Raw genomic sequence first — 20,792 nt, forward strand, 5'->3', positions numbered from 1 at the left:
TTTAAAAGGACATGATGGATCACGAGACACGCCCATTACAGATGACTTCATTGTACCTGTCTTATTTTTCCAGGTTTCTTCAATGGGAATCACGCCCTTCTTTGTGGAGAACGTCAGTGAGCTGCAGCTTTGTGCCATTAAATTAGTGACAGCTGTAAGTCACCTCTGTTCTATACTGAAATGTTAAACTGTATGTTCACATGTTTTAAACTTTAAACTGCTTTATCAGGTGTTTTCACGCTATGAGAAACATCGACAGCTCATTTTGGAGGAGATTTTCACGTCTTTGGCTCGACTGCCCACCAGTAAACGATCTCTCAGGAACTTCAGGTATTGTCAGGTTCTTATTTTATGTTAGTAGTTTGTTATGCTTAAATATTCGTGTTAATCATTTCATCATGGCTTTGTGTCTTTAGACTGAACAGCTCGGACCAGGATGGGGAGCCGCTGTACATTCAGATGGTGACCGCTCTTGTTCTGCAACTTATTCAGTGTGTGGTCCATCTGCCCAACGACAAAGAGACGTTTGATGAGATCGACAGCAAAGTAAGGGTCATATTTGTGCTAATCCATGTTTAACAGAGAATTAAAGCCACAACAATGTATAATATGAGTCTTTAACATTGTATTCTCATATTTTTAAGGTGGATCAAGACGTGCTGATCACAAACTCGTATGAAACAGCCATGAGGACCGCACAAAACTTCCTTTCCGTCTTCCTCAAAAAGTAAAAGTCACTGCATATTCATTATTCATTCTTATTCGTTTAAGTCTTTTTGTCTGATATTCTTGTGGTGTTGCTTCTTGCTTTATTTCAGGTGTGGTAGCAAACAAGGTGAAGAAGATTACAGACCGTTGTTTGAAAACTTTGTCCAGGATCTTCTGTCCACAGTGAACAAGCCCGAGTGGCCCGCTGCAGAGCTGCTCCTCAGTCTGCTCGGGAGGCTACTGGTCAGTTCTTTTTGGTTGTGTTAATGTTTATAGTAGAGCTGAGCAATATGACAAACTCCTTAACAATAAATAAAAGAAGAAGAGTGTATCGTGAGGATCTGTTGGAAACGTCTGACCAGTGGACCAATGTTTATTCTGTTTGTCTCCAGGTTCACCAGTTCAGCAATAAGCAGACTGAGATGGCTCTGAGGGTGGCGTCGCTGGACTACCTCGGCACTGTCGCTGCTCGTCTCAGAAAGGATGCGGTCACCAGCAAAATGGACCAAAAATCAATCGACCGCATTCTGGAGGAGGTAAAACAAGGCTGCTTTTTTAAATGGTTTATAATAAAACAAAACATGTTTTATATTTTAAAACCTTCCATTGTTGTTTATGATTGTAAAGACTCCGGGTGACGATGAGACGCAGCAGCTGCAGAAGGCTCTTCTGGATTATCTGGAGGAAAATGCAGAAACAGACGCCTCCCTGGTGGTGGGTTTGAGTTATTACACCAGGTCCTCTTCGACAGATGGTGGAACAGTCTTTGTCTCATTCAAATTTCGCTTCTGTGCAGTTTGCGAGGAAGTTCTACATCGCTCAGTGGTTTCGAGACGCTACGACAGAGGCTGAGAAGTCAATGAGGAGCCAGAACTCCAAAGACGAGGATTCTTCTGACGGACCTCAACACGCCAAGGAGATCGAGACGACCGGCGAGATAATGCAGCGAGCTGAGAAACGCAAGAAGTTTCTGCGTAACATCATCAAGACTACACCAGCCCACTTCACCACACTCAAGTGAGATTAGAACTGATATGACCATAAAGCAGCATCATATAATGTTTAAAGAGCCCGAATTACACGGTTTTATGATGTGTGTTATAATGTTGTTCTCTCATCACACACAGACATGGAGCTTTGTTTTGTTTACATGTTTAACACACAAACCCTGCAGGTTTAGGCTGAGTTCTGTCAAACTGAAAACACTCTGTTCCACGATTTAAGTTTAGCTTTTAAGATGTAAACAGACGAACAATAAAGGATTTGCAAAGGATGTATCAATAAAACAAAAAAAAAACAGGTTATGTTTTTAATGAGGTAACAACATTCTAGTCAGTTTTGTGTAATATTGGATCTTTAATAAAATAATATATTGTTTTTGCTCCTTTAGAATGAACTCTGACACTGTGGACTACGAGGACTCCTGTCTGATTGTGCGATATTTGGCCTCCATGAGGCCGTTTGCCCAGAGCTTTGATATTTATTTAACACAGGTTTGTTCAAACCAGTTACTTATAAATTATACCTGAACATTTGATAATTTGTACAATAACATTATGTTGTGACTTAGATTTTGAGAGTCCTTGGAGAAAGCGCCATTGCTGTCAGGACAAAAGCCATGAAGTGTTTGTCTGAAGTTGTGGCGGTGGACCCCAGTATTCTGGCTCGGGTAGGTCTCCACCCACCTGTTCACACTTTAGACTTAAACATGGTGGTACATTAGACATTTTACGGATGTGTTTGTGTGTTCAGTCTGACATGCAGCGCGGGGTTCACGGGCGTCTGATGGACAACTCCACCAGTGTGAGGGAGGCGGCTGTGGAGCTACTGGGGCGGTTTGTGCTGAGCAGACCTCAGCTCACGGAGCAATATTATGACATGCTCATCGAGAGGATACTGGTAATACTTTTATTATGTTATCTTCAAGCTGAAATGGTTTAAACTCTGAGCTAAGGGACAGCTGCCACACAGTGGGCATCAGCAGTGTACATTTTGTTCATACAGATGGTTTTAACAGGATATTTCTATTCAAATAACAAACGTATTTATTATGATACTAAGTAAGGAAAGGACCAAACAAAAAGATAAAAGAAAAAGAGAGTGACCTGAGCCTGTCTTTGTGTCAGTGTCACTGTTATTGAGCTGTTCTGTGGGTTCATGTAAAGTTCACTTCATTAGCTGTGTTGTGCTGCCCTCTAGTGGCCAAATCAGAGCACTGCTGTCTGGTAAAAGCTGCTGCCGTCTGTTTTTCTGCAGGACACCGGCATCAGTGTGAGGAAAAGAGTGATCAAAATCCTCAGAGACATTTGCCTGGAGCAGCCCAAGTTCAGTAAAATCACAGAGATGTGTGTGCGGATGATCAGGAGAGTCAATGACGAGGAAGGAATCAAGGTCTGCTCCGAAAACACTGCTGTTTGTGTGTATGTGTGTTTATGTATGTACTGACCCTGACTGGGCCTGTTCAATAGAAACTGGTGAACGAGACATTCCAGAAGCTGTGGTTTACTCCAACTCCAGCCCACGACAAAGAAACTATGACGAGGAAGATTCTGAACATCACAGATGTGGTTAGTGTCACAATAACAAAATCTGTTCTAACAATAATAAAAAGTAGGGATGGGACACAATTTCCATGAGAACGAGACAAGATTTTCACAAGATTTATAATAAAGAAATGATGTGATGCAGGTCACAATTTAGTATTTATTTTATTTAATATTTCTGCTGTCATTGTTCAATCCAAATGTAAACATGAAGTAGAGATATTGTCCCAATATCAGATTCACAATGCGATTTATCTTTATTTATACAAGAAGACCCGGTGAGAGCACTCAGACTCTCCTTTTCATGGGCACCCTGTTCAAATATAGAAAAATACAAACAAAAATTAAACTAAACAAATGAGAACATAATGAAAATGAACTGTACAATGCAAAAATGCCTCTGTGCTGTGTATGGACTGAGCGTTTTGTGCATGTTATGTTCTGTTTTCTGTCTTATCAACCTGACAATGGGATTATAATGAAAATGAGCTCGCATGGCTAACTCACACATTCACATGCTGTACTAACATGTTTATTAATGTGCACTGTCTCATATTTAATAAACACAAGCTCCATCAACGTCACTGCTGGATTTATATGGTGTTTTCTTCTTGTTTCAGGTGGCGGCGTGTAAAGACACTGGCTACGACTGGTTTGAGCAGCTTCTACAGAATGTAAGTCTTGGTTTGTAGTAGTCAAACAAATATATACGATCTCAGAGTTTGTTTTCATGATTGTTTTTTTGTTTAGCTTCTGAAATCTGAAGAGGATGCCTCGTATAAACCTGCCAAAAAGGCCTGTGTGCAGCTGGTGGACAATCTGGTGGAGCACATTCTCAAATATGAGGAGTCTCTCTCAGGTGTGTGCTCTGTGTATGATCATTTCTCTCTTTGTAAATGAAATGTTAACTGCCTTGATTAATCCAGGCCACTGTTTTGTGTTTTTCTGTAGATAACAAAGGAGTAAATTCACAGAGGCTGGTGGCGTGCATCACCACGTTATACTTGTTCAGCAAGATTCGAGCTCAGCTCATGGTGAAGCACGCCATGACAATGCAGCCGTATCTGACCACCAAGTGTAATGTAAGTGAAAACAAAACTCAGAAATGCTGCTGGGTTTCCATCTGTCCTGTGATATGATGAGTTTTCATGTTCAAGCCGCTGCTTGGATGTGCAGCCAAACGTCTTCACTCCTCCAACGATTTGTCCAGTGACAGATTTAAACATCAGTTTTTGCTATTTTTCATGTTTTTGTTTGTAATTCTGACTTGGTTCAGTGGGACAGTGCCTATGGCCAATATTTATCACAGTTTTACATCAGTTAAGTGGCAGTTTGTGGAAAAAAGTTGATAAGAAAAGTATAAAATTACAGGAAGTAGCCCTTAGTTCTAACACAGAATACCTCCAGAATGAGGAACCATTTTCTGACCATTTTAACTAACCTGTCATATCTCCCACATCAAATCAGGAAGTCAATTTATCAACTTCACCATTAATTTAAACATCACAAAAATGGGCAAGATTTGAATGTAAATGTTGTATAATAATGTTAACTGTGTTTTAGTGAAATGAGCAGACTGATGTGTCATGTGCACTTTAAATATCTGAATGAAACACACTCTGAAGCACACATCTTCTCTCCTGCAGACTGCCAATGACTTCATGGTGATCTGTAACGTGGCAAAGATCTTGGAGCTTGTCGTGCCTCTGATGGATCACCCCAGTGAGACATTTCTGGCCACAATAGAAGAAGACCTGATGAAGCTGATCATTAAATATGGCATGACGGTAAGGCACATGTGCGCTCGGGTACATAAACATGCACTGAAGTGGTGCAGGAGTAAACGAGGTTATAATAAATACAATATTCATCTTATTGTTGTCCTCAGGTGGTGCAGCACTGTGTGAGCTGTCTGGGAGCTATCGTCAACAAAGTCACTCACAACTACAAGTTTGTGTGGGCTTGCTTCAACAGATTCTACGGTGAGACAAAATGATTCACCGCAAAAACATTTACTTAAATACGCTGCCTGGCTAAAAAAAAGCTCACACACTCTAATATTTGGTTGTTGCTTTAGCTTTGATTACATCACACATTCGCTGTGTCATTGTTTCGATTTCGCTTCTGCAACGTCACAGATTTATTTCCATCCAGTGTTGCATTAATATTTCACCTGTTGCATTGATGATGGTGGAGTCTGACGCTGCTCAAAGCTTCTCCAGCACAAAGATTCTCAATGGGGTTAAGGTCTGGACTCTGGTGGACGATCCATGTGTGAAAATGCAATGCACAATTTGAGCCCCATGAATCCTGGCATTGTCGTCTTGGAATATGCCCAAAAATCCATTGATGGAATAACCTGGTCATTCAGTATATTCAGGTGTCAGCTGACCTCATTCTTTGAGCACAGACTGTTGCTGAACCTAGACCTGACCGACTGCAGGAGGAGAGGACCTGTTTGTTTAGTTAAATCCATTTTTTTTTTTTTTGGTCGGGCAGTGTATTAACGTGTCATTACTGCAAGGTTAGGGTTCTGTCTATTTAGAAAGGTGCTTTTTAAATTGCTGTAGTGTAAATTTACTCCAAACTTTTCCTAATTCACAACTTTCAGCAGCTGGAGTGGAGCTTTAGCATCACAACAACTAGCATGCTAACACCTTACCAGCATTACCTCCTGATTCGTTTTATAACTGGATGTAGACCGCACACCACAGTCTCGTTTTGACCCTAGACAAATTTACCATGGTCACATATAAAATGGGTACAGCTCCTTTAACTTTCTGGATTCATTGGATAAGTTGAGCTTTATTTGTCCTACAATGGGGAAATTCCAGTGTTGCAATGCACAGTTCAAGAAGAGAATAGATTCATTGCTTTTTAACATACAACAGACATTTCCACTTGCAGTTTAGTTGCAGTATTACTATGGACATGTAAAGTGTGTATTTAAACTAAAATGTGCGTGATCTTATCGTCTTTTTTCTGTGTGTCCAGGTGCACTTAACAAACTGAAGAGCCAGCACCAGGAGGACCCCAACAGCACCACTCTAGTGGCCAACAAACCCTTCCTGCTGCGGTCGCTCTTCACTGTGGGGGCTCTGGCTCGACACTTTGACTTTGACCTCGAGGAGTTCAAGGGGCCCACCAAGGTACGAGGACACAAACTGAGTGACCTTAAAGTACAGGGACACAAACTGAGTGACCTTAAAGTACAGGGACACAAACTGAGTGACCTTAAAGTACAGGGACACAAACTGAGTGACCTTAAAGTACAGGGACACAAACTGAGTGACCTTAAAGTACAGGGACACAAACTGAGTGACCTTAAAGTACAGGGACACAAACTGAGTGACCTTAAAGTACAGGGACACAAACTGAGTGACCTTAAAGTACAGGGACACAAACTGAGTGACCTTAAAGTACGAGGACACAAACTGAGTGACCTTAAAGTACGAGGACACAAACTGAGTGACCTTAAAGTACGAGGACACAAACTGAGTGACCTTAAAGTACGAGGACACAAACTGAGTGACCTTAAAGTACGAGGACACAAACTGAGTGACCTTAAAGTACGAGGACACAAACTGACCTTAAAGTACGAGGACACAAACTGACCTTAAACACCTGTGACACCTTTAGTTGAAACTAATTATTCTGTGGATCATTCTGTTATAATTTGCACATTTTAAAATCACAGTATTCATCTAAAACCACTTCATAAAAGAAACAAATCCACTGACTTTAGAAACGGCAGCGTGCAGTGGGAGCTGACGTCGCCGTAAACGTCATCACAACAGCTGTGGAGCTGTCGGCGCCCCCTATGGACAGCTGCACATCACACTAGAGAGTAGCAGATTCTTTTTTCATTTGTATCAAAATATCACAGATTAAGAAAATAAAATTGAAGAATGAAGTAAGTACAGAACAGTGGATGTGTGACGCTGATGGAGAACGGGGTTGATCAGCGTCTTGAAAATACCGTAAATTTCGGATTATAAGCCGCTACTTTTTTTCCACGCTTTGAACCCTGCGGCTTTTACAGCAGTGCGGCTTATATATGGAATTTTACTGGATAACGGACCCTGGGGGGCGCTCTCTAGCTGTAAACGTAAAAGTGAGACAGACGTGGGGAAAGATTCTGCTCTGAAGAATTCACTAGTTTTGATTTTGAACGATCATTTTGCGCATCATGAAATGGATATGATGCAGTTTTTAAGATAAAGAAACAGAAAGGAAACAGAGCAGGGGTCGGCCTTTAACACGCAAAGAGCCATTTGGACCCACTTTCCACATAAAATAAAACACTGGGAGCCGCAAATACTTTTTGACATCTAAAATGAAGATAACACTGTATAATAACAATAATGTAACGGAATAATGTAGGTTTTACTTTCACGGACAAGCCTTCTACACGTGGCAGATAAATATGGCAAAAACAACTTAAGTGCATAAAAAAATACAACTCACCAAACCGCTGCATCATGCATCGCGCTGATTATGTGATTATGTCTACTCTACTCCGCAGTTTCTTTAAAAAAACAACAACAAAAAAACTCGTAGCGTATCGTTTAATCCCAGGTGCTTATTCTCCATGTGCCAAAGCAGTTTTGAAGGTTTCATTGCCTTATTTGCTTTTCCCGTATGTTACGCAGAGCGGACTCTGTGCGTGAGAGTCACCTGTAGCGACAAACCCAGATTTTAAGTAGGCATTGTCTGTTAAATTTATCTTTCTTTTTCTTGGAGGTGTAGTCTCCTCTTCTGGCTCCTCAGTTGTCCTTTTCCCCTTTGTTAAAAAGATCTCCAAAGACTTTTGTTTTGGCTCATTTTCACTCGCTTGTGGCTCTACTTTTGTGCGTCGTGTCTGATGTGTTATACGTGATACGTCACCGCGGAGACAAGAGCAGATAATATACTTGCTACTACATCAAATAGATTTCTGTGGCGATTTCCAGCAGGATTTTCATGATAAATCTATGGACGAGCTTATTAGTGTGTCATTAGGGACGGGCCAAAGTTGCTCCTGACCCCTGTGCGCACAACGTCTGAAAATCAGGGCTCTTTACGCAGGACTGTGAGCTGTGTCTGTTAGTTCCCAAGCCACGCAGAGCCGCAGTATGAGGCTGAAAGAGGCGCATACGGCTCCGGAGCCGCGAGTTGCCGACCCCTGAAATAGAGCCACTGCACGTAAGCTCGACATCAATGAATCCAACTTGGTCAATGTAAAAAGACGACAAAAGTTTTCAGAGGAAATAAAAGCAGATTTTCCGTGTTGGTGCAGCTTTATTTTCTAAACCTGCAGATGTGTTCATCCCGTGTTGTTGTCGTGTTGGTGCCAATTTTCAGGCACAGTTTAAAAAAAAGCGTGTCGGTGCACCGTCTTTCTGTGTAAATATCTCATGTTACAATATGAAAACCTGCGGCTTTTATTCAGGTGCGGCTTATATATGGACAAAATTGATTTTCTCTTCAAATTTAGCTGGTGCGGCTTATATCAAGGTGCGCTCTGTAGTCCGAAATTTACGGTAAATGATTAAAGTAACGTGCACGAATCACTCCAAAAACAACTCCAGAGGATCAATGAGAAGGAAACAACTATAACACACTGAAAAGTCCATTTTGCCTGTGTGTGTGTGCACAGCCTGTGTGTGTGTGTAGGGGTGTGTGGGGGTGTGTGTGTGTGTGTGCACAGCCTGTGTGTGGGGGTGTAGGGGTGTGGGTGTGTGTAGGTGTAGGTGTGTGTGTGCACAGCCTGTGTGTGTGTGTAGGGGTGTGTGGGTGTGTGTGTGTGTGTGTGTGCACAGCCGGTGTGTGGGGGTGTGTGTGTAGGGGTGTGGGTGTGTGTGTGTGTAGGTGTAGGTGTGTGTGTGTGCGCGCCTGTGTGCGTGCGCAGCCTTTACAGAATCCTAGATTAACTCTTGACTTTGTTTCTTTCAGGTGATCATCAAGGACAAAGTGTTGGAGCTGCTGTTGTATTTCACCAAACACGACGATGAAGAGGTCAAGACAAAAGCCATCATTGGCCTGGGTAAGACTGCTCTCCCGTTTATCTAAACTATCCTTTTTCTTATGCTAGATCAGTGTTTGATGTTGGGACATTAGCCCCCATCATCCAAAACTATTATTAGTAATAAACTAGTTCAGAGCCTTTTCTAAATAACGTGGATTCGATTTTTGGCTGTATAAAAGTAATAAACGAGGCCCGCTGTGCCTCTCCAGGGTTTCTGGTCATCATGCACCCCAGTCAGATGTTCATGCCTGAGGTGAAGACTTTGTACAACGGGATCCTCGCTGATTCAAACTCCTCCATCAACCTGAAGATCCAGATCCTGAAGAACCTGCAGACGTATCTCCAGGAAGAGGACACGAGGATGCAGGAAGCAGACCGCGAATGTACGTAATAATCCTGCTCGTTCCAATCTTGTAAATCTGTTTGAGATTTTATTGTGTTTGAGATTGTGCTTGTGGATGACATAGAAAAGGTTGATTTGATACAAGAATGACATTTTTAACGGCTAATAGAAGATTTATTATATAGATGTATTTCTTTCATGATTAAGTGTTTGATTATTGCATTAGAGATGTCAAAAGTGCAAACTCATGACACATTACCAGTGCTATATTTCTCCAAGATTCTAGGGTGTTATTGATATTATAATGATCTGGTGGAAGGAAACGCGTTGGATTTATTCTGGTTGTTTATTTCCTGAACTCAAGGGCGACTGTAGGACGTACCCCACGGCAAAACAAGAGCAAAACAATTTAATAATAATTTGATTTAATAATATTTATTTAAAAGGGACAGTGCATATTCATGAACATATAAATGTAAATATGCCAGAATTAGCCCAAAGGCGACTTTACATCTGTCCCTGGCAGGTTAGAGAAATAGAAACAACGAGAAACTACAAGTTCATACAACAGACATAAGAACAGATTGTCAATTACAATTCATAAAACAGACATGGATGAAACACACAATGAAACACAATCATAACATACAACACTGACATGTACACAGCAGCATAACATTAATGATCACTGTTCTGGTTCCTCTTGAGCCGTCGTTTCAGATTCATTTTAAATGTACTGAATGTCAGAGTCTCTTATTGCAGCTGGGATGTTGTTCCAGATTTCTGTACTGACTGATACACCTGCTGAGTAAAGTAGTGCGTCTATAAAGTATCACACAGTCACCTCTGGTACAGGCTCTCGTTTCCCTCCACTAGTTCTGGTTTGGGCCATAATGAACTCACCCGAGGGTGGAGTCCATTTAAGACCTGATATACTGAACACACTAGTTTACATTTTCTAAAATTTGCAAAACTTAAAATATTTTTCTGTATGAGTATGAGACAATGATGAAAAGATAAAGATTTTTTATCAAATATTTATATTATCAAGAGCAAAACAAGAGTAAAACAAGAGCAAAACAGCAGCAGTCTCATAAACTGTCCGTCTGTGTTGTGTTTAGGGAAGAAGTTGTCCAAACAGGAGGACCTGAAGGAGATGGGGGACATCTCCTCTGGGATGAGCAGCTCTATAATGCAGCTGTATCTGAAGCAGGTTTTGGAGGCGTTTAACCACACTCAGTCCAGCGTCAGACACTACGCTCTCAACGTGATCGCGCTGACGCTAAACCAGGGTCTGATCCACCCTGTGCAGGTCAGAACACACCATTTTAAACATTTATCACAACTTTATGCACCAATACTTAGACCGGTCACAATAACACATTTTATTATTTGTATATATGTATTACAAATGACTTTCAGTGGCCAATGAGTCAAAAGGTTAACGGTAAAAAAAAAAAAAAAAAATGCAGCTTTCGATTCATTCACAATGATGTCAGTTCATGTTTTTTTTTTTTTTGATTGGTTCTAGAGCCAATTATCCAAACAGAAAACAGAACGAGCTCCTCACTGTGGGCTTCCAGGTTCTATGGCTAAAATACTTGTTCTATCCTCAATATGTGTCTTATTTTGAGATTAGTTTTAAAGCTTTATCTTTTAAACTCGTTAATCGAGCCATATTTGGTACAGTATTTGTCCTGTGAACCGTTCTGTATTTATTTTCTAAATGTAGCGTTCACTTAAAGCAGTTGTGTGAGTTTGTTGTTTTGTTCCGCAGTGTGTGCCCTACCTCATCGCCATAGGAACAGACCCAGAAGCCACAATGAGGAACAAGGCCGACCAGCAGCTCGTGGAGATCGACAAGAAGTACACCGGCTTCATTCACGTGAGTTCTGACAAAATGTCCGCCCATTGAGGAGGGATGTGTTGGTAATGGAAGAGGAGGGAGAACATGTTACTTTAAAGTAATGTTAAGCACGAAAAAGAAAGTATTTGGGTTATAACAGGTGTGTAACTACTGCTTACTGTGTACATGACTTTGGAGCCAGTGGGATGTTTCAAGCACAGGTGAAACTGGAGAATCTGGTGCCACAATCACAATTTAATTATCTGTTAACAAACCTTTATACTCACACGTGCTCCTGTTTTTCATGGCTGCGCTGTACATAAGTCCATATAAAACATTCAAAAGAGAGTCCGACTGCACTCACTGGGTCTCCCTGTGTAAATAAAGATAAATAAATAAACAAATCTGCTCGTTTCCTGTTGAGATGGACATATTTAATGCCATATTGTAGAACATTACTTACAAAAGCAATAACCTCTCCATGGAGCCAAGTGTCGTCCACCAGGAAAGTACAGTAAACCTTTTACGTTGGAGCATTGTGTACTTAAAAACATACTGCAGAAAAGAACAGTGTCAGAAAACAAATGGTACAATTGTGTCTGTGGTTGTGTGATTTCCTCCAGAGTGATGCTGCTTTCATGTGTCGGGAAGTTTGAGTGGGCGATGTCTCCGAGGGTGGCGCTTGTTCGCTCGGGGGCGGCGCTTGTTCGCTCGGGGGTGGCGCCTGTTCGCTCGGGGGCGGCGCCTGTTCACTCGAGGCGCTTGAATGTTCTTAACTGTCCCTCCTCTGCCTTGGTTTCTCAGATGAAGGCGGTGGCGGGGATGAAGATGTCGTACACGCTGCAACAAGCCATCAGCTCCTCGAGAAAAGCCATAATCCGCGGGTTCAGACAGGACGAGACTCACTCGGCTCTATGTGCTCACCTCTTTACCATGATCAGAGGAAACCGACAGCATCGCAGAGCCTTTCTCATCGCTCTGCTCAACCTCTTTGACGACAGCGCGGTGAGTACGACGCTAACACCACTGCTTATTATTTATTATCACATATTTAGCATTTTTAAACAGCCAGAAAAAGAACTTAAATATCATTGTTGTCTTCACTCTTAACCGTGTACACAGTTTAAAGGACGCAAAGCTTTTCACCTCACACCTTTTTTTGGTGTTTTTTCTTCACATTATTTGTCGATATTGATATTAAGCTTTTAAAATGTCAAATTTATATGAAATTTTTGAAGCTTTTTGACACAAACTCTATTTATGTGGGATATAAGTTCATATTTTCCCACATTTGTCGCTCATAAAGACACATCTGCGATTGACACATAGGTGAGCGCAGACCGGAGCAGTGCACAAAAATATCTGTGCCAAATATCAGCAAAATCTTCAACATTTGACCGATATCTGGGAGCTCCTCTGATTACACTTTGCACTATCGATATCTAAAATATAAAGAAACAATCCATGTGTGGACCATCCATACTTAGGTGACGATATCTCACTCTGATGATTTTGTTTAATTGTGTTGTAATAACGGTGTAATAACGATGTAAAAGTGTCGCCTCAAACCTCGTGTCCTTGTGTCCCTGTAGAAGACGGAGGTGAACATGCTGCTGTTCGTCGCAGATAACTTGGCCTGTTTCCCATATCAGAGTCAGGAGGAGCCTCTGTTCATCATGCACCACATCGACATCACTCTGTCTGTGTCTGGAAGCAACCTGCTGCAGACCTTCAGAGAGGTACGCTGGATTTATAAATACACGTTATAAACTCTATAAATGTTTTAGATCAGCAGATTATTCTCCTTAAAGAGAGTGCACATTTAAAGCGGCTGTGTCAGACCTTTGTCTGGTTGTAAAGTCATTTTCTTTGCTCCAGCACAGAAATATATTGTGAAAGCAGCTTTTTTATATAAAAATGCTAAATCAGGATGTGCGTACTTAGCATGTAAATTGTGGCAAAGCTTATAAACTCATCGCGGTGAATAATTAAAATGCTAAAAATGTGGAAAATGAGGAATAACTGTGGACCATTCCAAACTGTTTAAAATAAACTTATGTTTTTCACGTTTAAGACGAATCAGGTGCAGCGCCTTTAAAACTACTTTACTCTTAGATTTGTTTTTATTGGGCCTTACTTTGTTCCAGACCCAGGTCAGATTTGGCGTTTGTTTGTTTCACAGCTGTTTCCTTACAGTTCTCCTGATTCAATAAATGTGTATCCTTGTTTAGTGCAGTGCCCCCGTCTGGTGAACTGATGCTAATGCTCCAGATATTCAAAAAAATCACTGTAGCCAAATATTTCCGAGGTGGTGAATAGTTTGAGAACCACTGCTGTGTCTTTGGTGTGTGTAATCTGATCCAACGATTGTTCTGTGCACAGCTTCTGTTAAAGGAGCCCAAACGCAAAGAGAGGAAGGTGAAAAAGGAGTGGAGGACCGCGTCGGACGGAGAGGACGACGAGGAGAAGATGAACTGCGACTCCTCCAGAAGCGAAAACAGCGAAAGTGACGAAGACGAAGACCGGGGAGAAGTACGGAGGCCTAAAAAGTCCAGTAAACGCGGCGCTCCGGGCGGCAATTCCGAATCCGACTCAGACCTGGAGGATCTGGACGTGGAAGACGTGGAAAAAGTGATGAGGCGTCTCCCGGACAACCCCATCGGACTTCTGGACTTCGCCAACGCTGTTCAGGGAATTCTGTTACTGTTGGTGCTGAAGCAACATCTCAAGAACCTGTACGGCTTCTCCGACAGGTCAGTTATTGATCGTGACGTCACTGTGTCCGCGGTTTAGGAGTTTGACTTTAAACAAAACTGTGAGAGGGACAGTGGGTTCATTAGGATGAGACTTTCACAGTACAACAGAGGGCCTGACCGATACCGATAAAAGCATCTGGGCGAGCTGTAGCTGCTATGAACCGCCACTTTAGTGATGAAAAAGTTCACTGTAAATCTTTAACTCATTATAAAACTTCGCTCTGGTGCTGTTGGATTTAAGTGTGATGTCACTTTACAGACGGCCACTGAAAACTTAATGTGACGTAGTTTGACCAGAGCAGGTGTAAACGCACACATCACAAAGACACTCTTCACAAATAAGAGATTTGTGTGTAATGTCACCACTTTTGGCCTTGATAGTTCAAAATGTGATGTTTGTGTGACAGTTTCACGTGGATAGGACGAGTAACCGGAAAGATGAATGAAGTACGATAACTTCTGCTCGTCTCCATGGAGATGTTATTGTTTCACAGTAGAGCATTGTACTCATCTATCAGGCATTTCTGTTACTTATTATTATTATTATTATTATTATTATTATTATTGCAGGGGGGCTGCCTCTGCACAGATCTAACCTGTAACTTTCCCTGGAGGTGCTTCCGGCTTGTCTCCATGAAGATAAACAGAGAGTGTGGAACATTCCAGGCAAAGCTTTAACATTTTCATGGAGTCAAGCAGGTGGCAGACTTTGCAGGAGTAAAGTTACACAGTGCACCTTTAACATTAAACTCACATGTTGAATCTGCGTTCACTCAAATCCGACGTGTTTTTACCAAACTTCAGTGGAGTTGAATGTTCCTAATCCTAATGTTTCTCTTTTTCCCACAGTAAAATCCAGAAGTATTCGCCCACGGAGTCGGCCAAAGTGTACGACAAAGCCGTCAACAGGAAAAACAACATCTTCTTTCATCCGCGACAAACCATCGACTTCATCTCCAACAACATGGCCCACGCCACCCTGACGGAGGACATGAAGAGGAGGATAGTCAAGCAGTACCTCGATGTAAGGACCATTTTATTGGGCCGAGGTTTCAGTTCGAACACACAATCAGCAAACACAGCCAAAAGACGTTTAAAATGGTCTGAAACTCAAAAAAAACAACAACTAGAAAATGGATTTAAACAACTCATGCTCAAGGGCCTGTGATCAGTCCAAGTGTCCGGCTCCTGTTTAGGAGTTTGATTTTACACAAAAAGATGAGAGTGACTCACTGAAACGCTGTTGGCTAATGCTAATGCTAATGCTAATGCTCACTAGCGTGTGAGTGTAATGTTATTTGAGAGGGACACAGATCAGCTCATCTGTTGCAGCTCCAGTTCAGCCCAGGTGTGATATAATGAGTAGTATTTGATCCTCTGAGTCTGTTCAATGATGATAAAAACTTCATATCGAGTGTCGTTTAAATCTTTGTGTTTTCCTCTGTCCCAGTTCAAGGTTCTGATGGAGCACTTGGACCCGGACGAAGAGGACGAGGAGGGCGAAGCGTCGGCCAGTGCCAACATCAGAAACAAAGCCATAAACGCTCTTCTGGGCAGCTCCAGTACCGTCCTGTGCGGCCCCAGCCCCAGACACCAGGGCCCGGGACCAGAGACGGACGACGACGACAGCGAGGGCGAGGAGCGAACGCCAGGGGTGAGACGGGCGGGGCTTATGACACTTTTAGACAATAGGACAGAATCATTTCATCTTTATATTTTTGTGTTTTTATGTCAAGAGTCAATTTTACCTAATATAGGACTTTTTAATAAACATAACTCTTATTTTCCACGTCTGACCTGCTCCAGAGGCAAAACAGACTTGTCCAAAAGCACTTTTCCCAAACGCCACAGAGCTTCATGTCTAGAACCTGTCCTGAACACTGTCCCCTCCCACAGAACCTGTCCTGAACACTGTCCCCTCCCACAGAACCTGTCCTGAACACTGTCCCCTCCCGCAGAACCTGTCCTGAACACTGTCCCCGCCCGCAGAACCTGTCCTGAACACTGTCCCCGCCCGCAGAACCTGTCCTGAACACTGTCCCCGCCCGCAGAACCTGTCCTGAACACTGTCCCCGCCCGCAGAACCTGTCCTGAACACTGTCCCCGCCCACAGAACCTGTCCTGAACACTGTCCCCTCCCACAGAACCTGTCCTGAACACTGTCCCCGCCCACAGAACCTGTCCTGAACACTGTCCCCGCCCACAGAACCTGTCCTGAACACTGTCCCCTCCCACAGAACCTGTCCTGAACACTGTCCCCTCCCACAGAACCTGTCCTGAACACTGTCCCCGCCCACAGAACCTGTCCTGAACACTGTCCCCGCCCACAGAACCTGTCCTGAACACTGTCCCCGAGCACAAACGCCGTTCTGAAACCCTTTTCTCTTTCTGCTTTCAGTCTTCTCGAAAATCCAGACGTGGGGACGCGGACCCGGGCCGTATGAGCGAGACGGTGGAGGTGATGGACGTTATCGCTCTGCACTGCCCCAAATACAAAGACCGGCCGCAGATCGCCCGCGTGGTTCAAAAGAGCTCGCACGGCTACACGGTCAACTGGATGGCGGGCTCCTACTCCGGGCCGTGGGTGGAGGCGAAAAAACGCGATGGACGCAAACTCGTGCCTTGGGTGGACACTATAAAGGAATCGGACATTATTTACAAAAAGATTGCCTTGACCAGCAACCATAAACTGAGCAACAAAGTGGTACAGACTTTACGGTCGTTGTATGCGGCGCGGGAAGGCGGGGCTAGCTAATAGTCCCTGCTGTGTGCTGTTGTTTTGTTTTTTTTTGTTTGTACTTTTCCAGACCCCATCCCAAGCTCCTCAGCCACGCCAAACTTCACTGGATTCCTCCCCCTTCTCCCTTCCTCATTTTGTAACGGGAGAGATTTGACACTACATACTTTTACACGAGTTATTCTTGCAAAAAGACTATTCTAAAGAGGGACTGCTTATGTTGTGTCCGTGTAAAGTGCAGATTAGAAGAAGGAATCCGGAGGCGTTTAAGGAAAAATTGAGCCGAGGAAAAGCGTTCCAGACTGATACCAGAGGAAATGTTTCGTCGACATTGTAGTGGGAGCTCCTTCGCTGTTGTGCAGCAGATTCTAGTCCTTCATTTCTACTCCCACTGTATTATAGTTTAACACAACAAAACGAAAATGTTTATATCTGAAGATAAAAAATCTGTAAAAAAAAGAATAAAACCTTAAGTGAATGTTGGAAATTAGTCTTTTTGATGTTCTTATTCAAGTGTTTTGGAGTTTTTTTATAGAGGTTATGCAGATGACAACATTCCAAATGTTTAAGATGAGTCAACATCAGATGAGTGTCACTGGAGACTCTTGAGATTTTCTTCTGTAAAAGCTCAAGACGCATCTAAAATATGAAAGAGCTGCTACAGTTTAATAACAAATCCAAAAGTCTACAGTTGAACTGAACCTTTTCTCTCCTGAAGTCCGTGTGCTTAGGAAAAAACTATTGTGAGGTGAAAACAACAGCTCAACAGACAAAAACGTGACAATAAAAAGCAAAGAAACACATTTTGTCTGTTGTGCTCATAGTTCTGCCTCAGTGCCACTCAGTCTGAATGTTGAGGGGCATTTTTCAAATAAAATGATGTCCGTGCGTAACCTCTATATTATAACATCCTGATGAGTTCATTTAGTTTTTAGATATTTGAAAGAAAACAGTCAAAAATAACAGAAAAATAAGATTTTTTTATTTGATTCACTTTTATTTGTCCATTCTGTACAATGGCAAGAGTCCTGGATATAATTTATTCTATTTGGAACTACGCATGCAGTACACGTGGCCTACGGGAGGATATTTTGTAAATGTACATTTTGATGTATTAGGTCACATAGAATAAGAGGAGGGGTATTTATATCCTTTTGGTGGAACAAATACTGCAATAAATTTTCTACTTCTTTGTCACTTTTTTGCCTAAAGTCTCAATCTGATCTTTACAAGTTTTATAATAAACTAAATCTTGGGATTATTTCATAAGATCTTGAAGGACGGCGACTTAATGAAGCCAGTTCTAATATCAGTTTTCATTTGGAGTGTGTCGCTTCACAAGGGAAATTATGGGATGCAGAATTTCTCCCCCAAAAAGTCAAAGTTTTTGCTCTGTACCAACACACAGATTTGAATAAGCACCGGTCATGTATTACATAAAAGTTTGTTACTTTTCATTGGTGGGTTTCAGATGACGTCATTTTATAGGCCGATAATACTCGACGCAGATGAGGCTCAAATGAAGATTGTTAAATGTATTTTTGTGGTGATGCAGTGAGATCTTGGCTCTAGTCTCTGATAGAAATGATCAGGTTCAACATTTGTGAATTTACCTTTTGGATATTTCAAAGTGCATCAGTGGATAACGTGGCCCTCGCCCCCAGTCTGAGCGTATGACATCACTCTGGGGTGTGACGCTAACTGTAAGCACTGCTCTGTCTGAAGCTCTGTTACCCAAATGAGACTGTAATCTGATCTTTAATTTAACGCTGAGCAGATTTAGTTGGAAGTACAACAGGTGAGATGGTTTGTGCTGTTAAACACATTAAATTACAGTCACAGGCTCCTGGAAATGTGCTGTTTAAATCTATTTTGTATTTTATTTTAATATTATAAAGAGGTTTTGTTTTGTGTTGACAATGTAAATAATAATTCTATTTTGACTAAGTACGTTTTTAAAAATATAAATGATGTAGCATGTTCTATTTGTCTGAAAAGTCCCAGTGGTGGACAGAAGTAGAAAAGTGAAAGCGCTTAAACACATTTTTGAGGTATTTATACTCATAATAATAAACCTAACACATTTTACAGTGGGTACTTTCTACTTCACTGTCTGTACTTTCTACTCCACTACATTTTTGAGTCGTCTCAGTTTGAAATGACTGAGGTTGTTTTTTCTGACACGTTCATGGTGGAAATCAGCACGATTCTTTATCTAAATCACTACATTATGTGATATTTGAGTTTTTATTTTGCCCCTGTTCTCACTGCCTCCTGCTCCACTACATTTTTGAGGAGTAGCAGTATTTTTTTGCATAGTTTGAACTGACTGAGGTTATTTTTCTAACACGTTCATTGACATCCTGCTAAAGGTTTTGAGTTCAGGCCCTGGCTTTGACAAAACTAAAATAAAATAAAATATATAAATACAAATTATGAGGAAACTGAAGAAGATAACAAAAAATCTGTACTAAATTAATTTAAAAATCCCCATCAATAGAATCTGTGAAATACCACTCTCTAGAAAGTACTTTTCACAGAAAAACACTTAAGCGTACTATGGACAAGACTTTCAAAAAACAAAATAGATTTGCTCTTTAACTTTCTGACTGGAATTTCAGGACACAATTTTATATTATTTTCTATTAAACTCACCAGGTCAAGGATCAATAATGATTTTACTAGTCCATCCAATAACAGATCTTTTATACCCAGGAATCAACAACAAAATGTACCCGACGCTTTATGATCAGTAAACTGAGAATCATACCTGTCCAGAGATGATCCTCAACTTTATAACAGTCGAAAAGTGGTAAAGATGTTATATCAACCTCCTCCACTAGAGGGAAGCATAAATTAAAAACAAAATGTAATTTGCCATTCTCTTTCCTACAAAAATCTCTTCTTTAACTCTCGTCTCATTTCTTTTCTCTGGCTCAGATCTGAACTTCACTCTGTTCAAAGGAGCCGTCAGTGTCTTTGAGATGGAGACGCTCGGCGGACTGGGGTCCAGAGGAGGAGAAAAGACAAAACCAGGTGGATCCTGACGTCCAATCCAGTCTGATCCACTTTATTTATATGGCACATTTCACAAACAAATGCAGTTTCCAAAGTGCTGCACAAACACATTATAAATAAAAATAAATCAACATTTAGACTAAAATCAAATAGCAAAATTAAAATAATAAATATGTAAATAAAAGCAATAAAACTATTACCAATAAAATAATAAATCAAATAAAACAAGCAAATAAAATTAATAGGAACAAATCCATAAAAGACAGAGGACCATACGACTCACGCAGAGTTAAAAGTCAGAGAGTAAAATTGGGTCTAAGACGAGACTTAAACTCTCCACAGTGGAGCTTTTCTGACGTGACGAGGCAGAACATTCCAGAGCTTTGGACCGGCCACAGAAAAGGCTCTGTCTCCTCTGGTTTTAAGTCTCGTCTTAGGCCCCACGAGCTGGAGCTGGCCCTCGGACCTCAGTGTGCACCGGAGGATAAATTTGGATGAGGTCCCCGAGATGTAATCTGGGGCCAGTCCATTCAAAGCTTTAAAAACAAATTAAATCTTAAAATCTATTCTAAAATGAACAAGGAGCCAGTGCAAAGACGTAAGAATTGGAGTGATGTGTTCATGTTTTTTATTTCCTGTTAAAAGTCACAGCGTTTTGGACTAACTGCAAGTGATAAAGTGCATTTTGGTTCATTCCTACTTAAAGAGCATTGCAGTCGTCCAAACGAGAGGAAATAAAAGCATCACGCGCTCAAAATCTGAAAAAGATAAAAACAGACTTAATTTTAGCTAATTTTAGTCCCTGCTTAGACTGCGGCCCCCGCGACCCGGCCC

General features: G+C 41.6%; 1 protein-coding gene across 2 annotated transcripts in view; it reads left to right on the forward strand.

The window, feature by feature from the left end:
* The window catches only part of LOC117376603 (nipped-B-like protein A), a 40,866-nt gene extending 23,439 nt beyond the window's left edge, over positions 1-17,427 (forward strand). For both annotated transcript variants that reach the window (XM_033973111.2, XM_033973113.2), the window contains exons 21-49: positions 74-154; positions 230-330; positions 417-546; positions 645-727; positions 819-951; positions 1,101-1,244; positions 1,336-1,422; positions 1,505-1,725; positions 2,099-2,201; positions 2,279-2,377; positions 2,461-2,607; positions 2,965-3,099; positions 3,177-3,275; positions 3,872-3,925; positions 4,002-4,110; positions 4,203-4,333; positions 4,898-5,038; positions 5,140-5,233; positions 6,246-6,400; positions 9,186-9,276; positions 9,468-9,641; positions 10,723-10,913; positions 11,379-11,486; positions 12,252-12,452; positions 13,040-13,186; positions 13,830-14,200; positions 15,053-15,227; positions 15,654-15,857; positions 16,602-17,427. In XM_033973111.2, the coding sequence (XP_033829002.1) occupies positions 74-154; positions 230-330; positions 417-546; positions 645-727; positions 819-951; positions 1,101-1,244; positions 1,336-1,422; positions 1,505-1,725; positions 2,099-2,201; positions 2,279-2,377; positions 2,461-2,607; positions 2,965-3,099; positions 3,177-3,275; positions 3,872-3,925; positions 4,002-4,110; positions 4,203-4,333; positions 4,898-5,038; positions 5,140-5,233; positions 6,246-6,400; positions 9,186-9,276; positions 9,468-9,641; positions 10,723-10,913; positions 11,379-11,486; positions 12,252-12,452; positions 13,040-13,186; positions 13,830-14,200; positions 15,053-15,227; positions 15,654-15,857; positions 16,602-16,958 (4,266 nt within the window). In that variant the 3' untranslated portion in view covers positions 16,959-17,427. The remainder of the gene's footprint in view (positions 1-73; positions 155-229; positions 331-416; positions 547-644; positions 728-818; positions 952-1,100; positions 1,245-1,335; positions 1,423-1,504; positions 1,726-2,098; positions 2,202-2,278; positions 2,378-2,460; positions 2,608-2,964; positions 3,100-3,176; positions 3,276-3,871; positions 3,926-4,001; positions 4,111-4,202; positions 4,334-4,897; positions 5,039-5,139; positions 5,234-6,245; positions 6,401-9,185; positions 9,277-9,467; positions 9,642-10,722; positions 10,914-11,378; positions 11,487-12,251; positions 12,453-13,039; positions 13,187-13,829; positions 14,201-15,052; positions 15,228-15,653; positions 15,858-16,601) is intronic.
* Positions 17,428-20,792: the final 3,365 nt, after the last annotated feature.

This window comes from Periophthalmus magnuspinnatus, chromosome 9, assembly GCF_009829125.3.
Source record: "Periophthalmus magnuspinnatus isolate fPerMag1 chromosome 9, fPerMag1.2.pri, whole genome shotgun sequence".
Classification (NCBI taxonomy): Eukaryota; Metazoa; Chordata; class Actinopteri; order Gobiiformes; family Gobiidae; genus Periophthalmus; species Periophthalmus magnuspinnatus.